This window comes from Cololabis saira, chromosome 6 (assembly GCF_033807715.1).
Source record: "Cololabis saira isolate AMF1-May2022 chromosome 6, fColSai1.1, whole genome shotgun sequence".
NCBI lineage: Eukaryota > Metazoa > Chordata > Actinopteri > Beloniformes > Belonidae > Cololabis > Cololabis saira.
The window spans coordinates 32,387,693-32,398,909 of record NC_084592.1 but is presented as its reverse complement, the minus strand read 5'-3'; the positions used below and the strand labels follow the sequence as shown (position 1 = coordinate 32,398,909).

The 11,217-nt window shown below is 38.3% G+C and overlaps 1 protein-coding gene across 1 annotated transcript; it reads right to left on the bottom strand.

Moving 5' to 3' along the window:
* Window positions 1-1,093: 1,093 nt before the first annotated feature.
* Window positions 1,094-10,979, bottom strand: tmem177 (transmembrane protein 177). The gene is made up of 3 exons (XM_061723966.1): window positions 10,902-10,979; window positions 7,780-8,044; window positions 1,094-2,082 (listed from the first exon to the last, which is right to left on the bottom strand). Exons 2-3 carry the CDS (start codon window positions 7,978-7,980, stop codon window positions 1,351-1,353), a joined length of 933 nt encoding a protein of 310 aa, XP_061579950.1. The 5' UTR covers window positions 7,981-8,044; window positions 10,902-10,979; the 3' UTR covers window positions 1,094-1,350.
* Between the last annotated feature and the right edge of the window lie 238 nt (window positions 10,980-11,217).

The following is an 11,217-nucleotide window of genomic DNA, read 5'->3' as shown; positions in this document are numbered from 1 at the left end:
TAGGTTATAATTAGAATTACAAATGTTTTATTATAACTGATTCACTTCAGGTGAAGATCTCCCTTATTGAATGCATTTTCATCCAGCATTCACTTACCAGCCTCAACCTCGTGACATTAAATAGCGTTTCTAGATTAATTTCACCATAAAATCTGATCTGATCTTCATTTAAGTCGCAAAAACAGACCAACACAATCTATTCAATCTGAGAACACACAATTCAAATTTTATTTATTGTTAATGACCACATTTGAGTATTACTTTAACCTTCTGAGTTAACAGGCTGTTGAACCCTCTTTGGGTGCGAGGACTTCAGGCCAGAGGTGCTTCTGGATCAGACCTGCACTGCTGCCCGGAGGGATTTTCCTGTAGGACACTTCGGTACACTTGAGAGTTGATTTTCTTCTCAATGATGGCTGGTGGTTCTCGCCTCGAGGCAGCTAAGCAAGTCCAAATCATGATGCTCCCGCTGCCATACTTGACTGTTAGCATGATTTGATCTTGGTCGTTTCAGCGTTCCTCTGTTTGTTTAACTGTGAAGTGACCGAAGTCTGCCCACTTTTAGATGACTTTGTATCGGTTTCTAGCGTTTTGCAGATCAGCTGCTCGATTGTACGCCTTCAGAGATCTTCTTCTTGCAAAGCCTGCTTGAAATCACCTGATGTTTATTTTGAACAGCAAACTTCAAATGTCTTAAATGTCTTTCATTAACCAAAGTACCGGTAGTTAACCAATAAATTCATTACTTGGACTTCAGGTGTGTCAATAACTGACTTCAATTAGTTGGCGATGGCTTCACTTACTTTTTCCTCTTTTTTCTCCCCTCTCTTCTACTTTGAATGTTTATTGGATGTTTTAAATAAAATATAAAGAAATCATAATATTGCATGACATTGTGTTCGTCCATTATTGTGACTTTGAAAAAGTTCAGGTTATATTTTACAGAAATATACCATCTGTATAATAAGTGATTATACAGTGAACAAGTGGGGAAACCTAAAAACAGTTTAAATGACCGAGTACAGAATTAGTCTTGTGTCTTTAGGGGATGAAGTCAATCGTCACCCAAGCAAATAAATATCTGACATCCAACTTAAGAATAATGTTTTTTTAATTTACACTCTACACTTTGGGCTCCATAAAACACAAAAGCAACTTTCAGCAGATGTAAGATGACATACAGTACATCTATAGAAAATGCGTTACTTACTTTGGCCTCGCCTTTCAAACTAAAAAAAAAAAAAAAAAGCAAAAGGAGGTGTCTTTTCCCCTCCATTTACAGGGGAGATCATTAAACTGTTTAGTTTAGGCTTCATGTCATCCATTTAATTCTCAATATTAGCTTTCTTTTTATGTTTTCGCCTCTTTCAGCTGAGCAAGGATGCCTTCCCTCCTGGAAGTGTAGGGTGTGTGTTTGAGCTGAAGGATGTGAGCAGGAAACAGGTTCCCACTGGGTGCGTACATCTCCTCCCCCTTCTGCCCCATCAGTGAGCGCAGCGTCTTGTTTCTGGACAGGATTTTATCATAAAACTCCACCCCTCCTTTGGCATATTCACGGGACACTGCAGCAGCTTGGCGGTCTGAGTGATGGTCAATCCACTGGCTGACAGCGTCCGAAGTGAGGAGGTAAGAAACGGCACCGATGCCCACCGCCACAACATTTACAGCCCCACGAAGCAGAGGGGGTCCACCGTGTAGCCCAAACACCTGTTTAAGCAACACACTGTACACCCAAACCCCCCCCAGGCATACAGGGGCAACGGCGGCAGTCATCAGAGGTCCTCCAGATTGCAAGCGGGCCACCTCCCGCGCTACAGCAAACTTCTGTGCCTCTGTAGAAAACACAAGGGCGTCCTTCAGGTTTAAACCCGTTTCGCTGCTCCAGTCCACCGTTTGGCCATTGATGAAAATGTTGCGATTGGTTATCCCGCTGGGGTCGTCGCCAGTGCTGTTAAAGTTAGCTGGGATGCCGATTTGGGACCCTGCAGGAAGCCAAGGGACACCGGCGCCCACTGGGTGGAACCCAAAAGAGGCAAAGGCGGAGAAATTCTTGGATGAGCTGGTACCATAGTCCTTTAACACCTGCAAAGGACAACAACACAGAAAGTTGGGCTTTATGTCACTTTTCCTATGTTGTGTATTGTGAATAAGCATGTTGTTGTTGGTGTGTTTTGTACTTTATTAAACGGATTTCTCTTCTTAAAAAAAGACACTCACCAGCCACTTTATTACCAGGTAGGGCAGAGCGATATATCGAGATTTTAATATATATCGATATATTTTCAAACACGATATGGTACGAGACAATATCGTTTATATCGATTTAAAAAAAAAAAAAAAAAAAATTACATTTTTTTTTTTAATGATTTTGATATAGCTTATTTTGTGACAGATTGACTTGAATGTTTTATTTGAGATTTGCACAAATGTTTTGTTATTTGGACAACTGTCAACCTCAGTGGAAAAGTCTGCCTGTTACTGTCTACATTGTATTAATTGCACAGTGTATTTTAATTTAATTGTTATGCAGGAAAGGGATATTTGTTTAATTCTATATATGCAGGCAGTTTATTTTTATTTCATTTGTTTTATACATTTTGATATTGTGCAGACCTCTGTTAATAAAGGAACCTGTGTGACATTTGGCACGAGGCTTTGTATTAAAACTGACTGTTTTTTTAAGGGTTGCTTTAGAAAAAAATAAAGCTAACAGAGATGCTATGCTATAATGCTTTGGGGGAAACCCCAATTAAGGCACAGAAAAAATATCGAGATATATATCGAGTATCGCCATTTAGCTAGAAAATATCGAGATATGACTTTTGGTCCATATCGCCCAGCCCTATTACCAGGTGTACATATTTAAGTCCCTGCTGAGTGTTAGTATGTGTATACTGTTGCAGTGGCCATCAAAATGCCACAAATCAAACCACTCAAATGTTTTCATCTCAATATTCAAGACACTGTTTCTCAACCGCATCAGTTCCAACTAATCGCACATATACAGGACTGTCTCAGAAAATTAGAATATTGTGATAAAGTTGTTTATTTTTATAGTTTAAGATTAAGATTCCCAGAATATTCAAATTTTTTGAGATAGGATATTTGAGTTTTCTTAAAGGAGCTTGAGGCCGGATTGTGGCAAGATTTATGAAAAGAATCCGTATACATTTTAAGTTTTTTAGTAATAATGTCAGATGAAGCGTTCCAAACCCAAAAGAATGAGCCCTCTAGTGTATCTCTCCTTTGCCTTGAACAGGCTGTGTGCTGCAAAATGTGCTGCAATTCGGTCCCGAATTTCCCGCGCTGGGCTGCGGATGTGACGTCACATGACGCTGCATGTGCGTTCTCCCCGTTCTCCCGTGCCGGCTTCACTGTTGGCTGCAGTACCCCCAACGGCCGTCGTGGTGAAGGGTGGCGCTAGAGAGTCTCATTTCTTAAAAAGGAGCCTCAAGCTCCTTTAAGCTGTAAGCCATGATCAGCAATATTAAAATAATAAAAGGCTTGCAATATATCAGTTGTTTTTTAATGAATCCAGAATGTATGACATGTTTGTTTTTGTAATTGCATTAGAGAAAATCACAATATTCTAATTTTCTGAGACAGTCCTTTATAATTAAGTCTATTCAGTCACAACCCCCCCCTGTTCTGCTGGGTCACTTGTACCAGGCCATTCTGAATGACATAATTCCTATAAGATAATGTGATAACACATTTGTTTCCATCCTGTGCTGCATTGGGTTTTCACCAAGATGTTGTATTGATGATGGGAGAGTTAGAACTGTGTAAAATCTTCTCCGGGCCATCCCAAAGGTTACCACTAGATTTGAGTAAGTTAAGTGATGGGCCATCGTCCCTGAAGCACCTTCGCAGTCTGAAACTGGTGACTCATTGCATTATCATTTTAGAATATAATTGCAAATTCAAGGAAGAAAAACAAATCTAATGTTGAATAAACCTACTACTAATTTGGTATATTCAGGTGTTATTATTTGTGCAACAAATGTTCCTGAACCTGGCCAGTTGAACCAACCCCAGATCATGAGACTGCGACCGCAGGCCTGCATAATGGGCAGTAGGCATGACGGGTGCATCACTTCCCCTGTCGCTCCTTTTCCACTGACGTGCCCATCACTCTGGAACCGGGTAAATCTGAACAGACCATGTGACCTTTTTTCATTGCTCCAAAACCCAGTCTCTGGAGCCTTTTTTTCTGAACAGTCCTCACTGCTCAGTTGTTTTATTCAGAATCACTACACCAACAAGTATTTATATATGCCAAGTTCTCTTTTATGGACGAGAAGCTCCTCCATGCATCAGTTAGGGTTCAACCAGCTGTTAGCAAATGAAACCTATTAATTAGGGCTGCACGATTCTGGACAAAATGAGAATCACGATTTTTTTGCTTAGAATTGAGATCACGATTCTCTCACGATTTTTTTCCAATATAAAATTTATTGCACTTACTTTAACTTTGCAACAGCTGAACAAAAATATAATAACAATAAACATCTCTTGTCTTCTTTACACAAACCTTTGAATAATTTAAACAATAATAACAATTTTGAACAATATTTGTTCCTCCCTGAGTTGAACACCCTTTCAGAAAGGGGACTTGTAACAGATCCTGTAGTTCTGAGGCAACAAATTATTCCTCTGGCTGGGATGAACCCCCCATTGCCTTTTGCTGCTATTAAGAAGCTGCCGATACAAAAGGTAAACGTTACAAAAAATATGATGGTGCCTGATAAAAGACTGGCATCAACTTTGTAACAGCTGACATTGAACATAAAAACAATAAACATCTCTCTTGTCTTTAAAGCAGCACAACGGAACTTTCAGCATTGTTGAGTTTGGCGCCTCCTTTGGACAAAAATCGGTAGTGCTTTACCAGAAAGAACACTCCATTTCCCATGAGCACCAGCGCGTACTGCCGGAAAACCCCCGTCCCCGCCGCTGCATTTGTTTTGATGAGAGAAGACGGGACGGACTTTTAAAACGACTTTTCTGTTTTCAGCAGTCGTTTGCAGGATGGATAATGAAGAGGTAATGTATCTATTTTTGGTTAAACAATATAATATGACGATGTTGAAAAACACTAAGTTCAAATTGGTTTTATTAAGTTGTTTCAGCGAGATAATGCGCCCTACAAACTCATACGCTCTGCACCTTTTTCCTGTCACGTTTTTTAGAGGGACTTCGTCATAAATTAGTAGTCCAACATACTTACTGACAAAATAAAAAAATACTTTATAACCTGTGAATAACTGAATGCCCATTCCTTATATTTTGCAGATCAGCCCTGCACAATTTTACAGCTCTCAGGAAAAATACTAGAAATGTTCTATACATTTTCTTCGCATTGCATTATTTCCTCTAGTGCTGTAATTCTATTCAATTGTATTATTATTTTATAAAGCTTCCTCATTGCAAATTACACATTTTTATGATCACTATTATCTCTCTGTCTGTTGTTGATATTGTCAGTAATTTTAGAATTACCAAAACCCAAGACGAATCCCCAGTATGTGAAAACATTCTAATTTTGATTCTTATTGATCATAGAATTCTACATTTACATTTGTATCATAACAATTCTGTCTCTTGTTTTATCAGGAATCTGCTGTTCGTGAGAACACCTTTACCTCTGCATCATCAGAGTTTGAACCCCCACAAAGACAGAACCGACACGCAGCATATATATCATATATAGACAGTACACTGGTTTCAGGGCTCCCCGTCTTCTGAAGAATGGAACCTTTATGAGGATTACTGCAAATATTTTGATATTGTTTTTTTTTTGTTCCATTTTTTCCTGTACAGTTGTTTTTGTTTGTTTAAAATAAAGACATTTGTGCAAAACAAGACTTTTATTTACACACCTTTCAGAAAATAGAACATTCTTGAACTTTGTCATTTGCATAGTGACAGCAGTTATCCCATACATACTTATTATAAACAATAAGTAATCTGTATCACAGTAGCAGTAATGAACAACTGTATGACAGGATAAATTACTGTGAATAAAGTAAACAAGTGTAAATAGAGTAGTAGAAAAATAAACTAAAAATAATGAACTGATAATAAAAACTGAACTATGAAACAGTGTAAGAAGTTACTGTAAATAAATACAATGACTATAGTAGCAGTAGCATCTTGTGTCCATCCTTGTTTCGTGCTGGGAGAATCCGCGTGCGATTCACTGCTGGAGTGTAGGAGAACCTTCCCTGCATGAGGATGTGATTGTGGAAGTTTTCCAGATCTGATGTAGTCCTGCAGAGTGTGAGAATAAAGATACAAAAACATTATGTCTTTCTGATAATTACTGACCTATAAATCATTCAACATATTTTGTTGATCACAAGTTTGAATTTTTTTCTTTGTTGAAGTCACTGTAATTATGCAGAAAGTAAAAGCAAGTAATGTATAGCTATAGAAAAATTAGAGAAATGTATATATTTATACACTCACAAGATAAAACGACACATTATAAACACCATAAGGTTTCTTTTACTACTCTTGTTATTATTTTAATATAATTCCAATTTATATTGTATTTTTTTCATCTGGAAGTGTATACTTTGCCTATATATTTCATTTTTCTGGCTATATTTTACTATATCTACAAATGTGTTGCTTTTACCATCAGTGTATAAGTATCTGTATATACAGACCTGAAGAGTCAAAAGGTTTACATAGATATTGACATTTGATACAGTAGCAACACTTACACCAGCTGTAGTAGTTTCAGGATAATTGTTTTTGTAAATCACACTGACATAGGTGTTGACAAAAGTGCATACCTGGAGGTGATAAACGTCTTTACATCCTTCAACCATCTCGTCCAAGACGACGGCTGCAAGGGCTTGTAGCGAGAGAACGCCGGGCCAATGTTTATTCTCCACCGGGCATTTAGCTTGTTACTCTCCCGCTTTCTTTTTTTCGCCTCCTCCGCTCCGTTAAAACTTTTATTTTCTTCGTTTTTTTCGCTGCTTCGGCCATGATACCAGCTCCTCGTTTAGCTCAACACCAGCTTCTGCTGAGCTCAGCCTCTGCGCTCTAAGCCCCGCCCATTTTTGTCTCGACTACGAATCGGGAAGGAGGGGGAAGTGACGTATGTGCCGTAAAGCAGTCAAAGTCGTAAAATTTGTAGTTTTTTAGTGTGGCAGGGTTCCTACCATGCTCCTCAAAGTTACATAGTGCCAGTGAAAGCGATACAGACCCCCTCAGATCATGACAGAGGTGTCATTAAACCTGTTGGAAGTTGATGTACCCTCACAATGACTCTGGAAATATGATATTAAGGTGGAAAAGTTACGTAGTGTCGCTTTAAATAATTTTAACAATAACAATTTTAACAATATTTATGTGCAATATGTGTCAGGTGATGAGAAAGGTAGATGTTTCTCCAAATGTAATCCACAATCATTAACAAAATATAACAAACATGACAACATGATAGTTGACCATGACAGGACTATAACAACCTAGAACATAGGCCTAGTCCTTTTTTTATGCAGCCATCTTTAAAAAAAAAAAAATTAAATTGTCGTCATTTGGAAATGAGATTGCGTTCAAGCATGAATCGAGATCGCGATTTTTTAACGATTAATCGTGCAGCCCTACTATTAATCACGTCACCAGTGGCAGGCTCTTATCTTTTCACTAAGTCAGATCTACCTGGGGACTTTACTACTTGTGGCAAGTCATTGTAAAAATGTTTAACAAAATCCTGCATTTATATGGGGGAAAAAAAAGCACATATACTGAATACAGTACCTGCTGAAAAACATTCTCCAGCTTTTCCGACAGCACCACTGGCTCTCCTTTGTACCAGGCCTGGTACAGCTGGCGGTAGGTCTTGTCAGGGAAAGCATGGTAGAACATGTTTGCTGCAAAGACTCCCCCACAGCTTGCGATGAGCAGAGGGGTCCTGTACTTCTGAAGAAGTACCATGTACTTGAGGAAGCGGGACGCCATAGCGCGTTTTTGGTTCTGACCGGTCTGGTGCCAGTTAGGTGATGCACGCTTCACTAGGTGGCATCTGTAAGGAAAAAAAGATGTATCCATGAATGACGTCTGATGAGTGTGACAAAATGTGATCTGATCATCCAAGCTACAATAACAGACAAAAACAATGTACAGAAGCTAACAAACAATGATCATCTTTATTAAAACACACCCACCAGACACTGACAGTGTTAGTGGAAAAAGTAAGTGAACCCATAGTCTTATTATTTAGTCAAAAGCTCATTGAGGCTGCACACCTGGAGTTGAATTACTGAAAAGAGCTTGGAGGTATGACATAGAGCTACTTTGATTGATAAAAGACTGACAAATGTTTTAAAGATTTGTTTTTTCATAAGAAACATCTGCTGATGTGGAACAAGGTTCACAAAAAATAGATTTCTGAAGACTCACACCCAAGAGAAATTGAACTTCATGAGGCTGGAAAAGAGATGGAAAACTCATCCTACAGTCCTCAGTTAAACAACCCATTTATAAATGAAGACAGTTTGGTATTCTTCGTAGAACTTGATATCCAGCCAAGATGACTCCAAAGGCACAGCAGATAATTCCCAGTGAGGTGAAGAAGAGTCTACAGGTAACGGCTCAAGAGTTGAAGAAATCACTTGAACTGGGAAACAATTCTGTTCACGAGTCTACCATACAGAAGTCAATGACCAGACAGGATCTGCAGAACACCATGAAGGAAACTATGGTGCTACTAAAAAGCAAATACAGGTGTATCTGAGCTAAGGCAATTCAGTCAAAAAAACCTCCCAAACAGAGTGCAGGTGAGATCCAGAGATACTGAAAGTGCTCACTCACTACCAAAAGAGGTTTAACCCATTATTATCTCCAATGGTGAGCTCCTGCACAGTCAGTGAATGTTTAAAGGGTGTGTTCAACAGACGGGACAAATGATGACTGCACATGACTGGCTTGGGCACATAGTTTTTGCCTAATGTTGGGACTTAGATGAAAATCAGATCAAAATGTGTGCAACTTAATGCAAAAGTACTTCCAAGAGGTTCACATACTTTTTCTTGCCAGGTCACAAGACTGAACAAGATTCTTTTACAGAATATAAATCAAAATCTTATGATTCTAACATATTTGTTGCACAGTATTTCTATACATGTATGAAAATAATATCAAGACAGTGTATTGGATTCTTTTATGCCCGAATACAGTGTTGGGTTTCTTTAGAGTATATTAAAAGTTTTACTACATTAAACTGGGGGGTTAAACTGCCATCCCCCCTTTCCATCCCTTATGTCATTTCATCAATGAATGTGGTTTTACTGCTATTTCAACTAGGGATGGGCGGTATGGACTAAAAAATGTATCACGATAATTTCTGGCATTTATCCTGATAACGATAAAAATGATGATAAAAAAATACCAATTCAACTCCACCTTTTTAACTATAAATCTATCACCACATTCAGTCTTTGAGCCCCCAAATCACTGCTCTAAAAGAATACTAAATGCTACTAAACTACACCAATTAAATTGAATTAATAAAAACCAATTAAATGATTATGCCTGTACTGCAAAACTGTAATGACTCAGATCCGCCATGTTTGTTACACAAAAACCTCATCAATGGGAATTTATCCTTCTTTCTTTCTTTCTTTCTTTCTTTCTTTCAGGCTCATATCTTTTCTTTCTTTCAGGCTCATATCTTTCCATCCATCCATCCGTCCGTCCGTCCGTCCGTCCGTCCGTCCGTCCGTCCTCCCTCCCTCCCTCCCTCCCTCCCTCCCTCCCTCCCTCCCTCCCTTCCTCCCTTCCTTCCTTCCTTCCTTCCTTCCTTCCTTCCTTCACGTACGTTGTGCGTGGATTTAACACAGAACCATGAATCAGCTTTACACAAAAACGTCATCAACGGGAATTTATCGTTTTTACCGCAAGATGACAAATTCTTACCGTGGGGAATTTTTTTGACGGTTTATCTTGAACGGTAAAATATCGCCCATTCCTAATTTCAACATTTAGAGTCATCACCAGAAAAATAACTTATTTGACAATTTTCACCTGGTTCAAGTAAATTTTCACTTGAAATAAGTAGAAAAATTTGCCATTGGGACAATATTTACCTTCTCATTACAAGCAAAAAAATCCTGTTCCACTGGTAGATTTTTCTACTTATTTTAAGTGAAAATCTACTTGAAACAGGTGAAAATTGTTGTTTTTTTCAGTGACGAGTCTTGTTTTAAGTCTAATGAGATTTTTTTTACTAAAATGAGACATTTTAACTAGAAATAGGACAAATATTATTTTTTTGAGTTTTTGCATTGATCCATTTTACTTATCCTGTGAAGGACAGAGTCATATTGATAAGTTCAGAAAACTGTTTTTTATTGTTGTGTTTTGATGTATTTGATGTAAGCCCAGTGGATATTTAAAGCTTACAGAAGGCTGCATTTAACTGCTGCTATGTCATTCCTGCAATAATTCTGCAGCTCTTTTGGTCAGTGCTATTATTTGTAATATATTATATTATTCGTAATCAGCACAAATTATCTGTCCCCATATGATAAAATCCACCATCCCCCCTGATTTTTTTTTTTTTTACAACTCAAGTACTGTGTGCACCCCACGTTGCGGCTCAGTTGGTTCACTTTTAGGCTAAGTTAATGAGCCAAACACGTATACTAATACACGTGGACAACAAAAACGAAATTCCAAACCCGACAGCTGCCTAAATCAAACTCGATCTCAATATATTGATGGAAAGTGAAATGAGCAACAGCAACCTACACTGCAACGAGCCGAGCTAACTGAGCCAGCAAAGACATAAAGACACTTGAAATCACCTTCAAAAACAACATGTGGCTGGAATAAATGCTCTTGTAGTGAATTATGACAGAACAAAAACATTTGTCACTCACATGGTCCGTAAATTCACACAAGGACATGGATCACTGCTCCAAGCGGTTACATGACAGCCGAAGACGGCCGTAAAGCGATTTACATGGTCGTCATTGAATTTCACGACAGTTTTACGACAGGACGCGCGGTTGATGGCACCGACTGTTGTTAGTATAAATAGTATAAATATATAATAATATATTATAGTATTATACAGTAATAAAATATAATAAAATAAAAATACCCGTAAATACTGTAGTCTACGTGGATGAGTAACAAATAGTTGTTCAACGGCACCTTAACATGTCATGTAGCTGTCAAATTATTTGCATATTT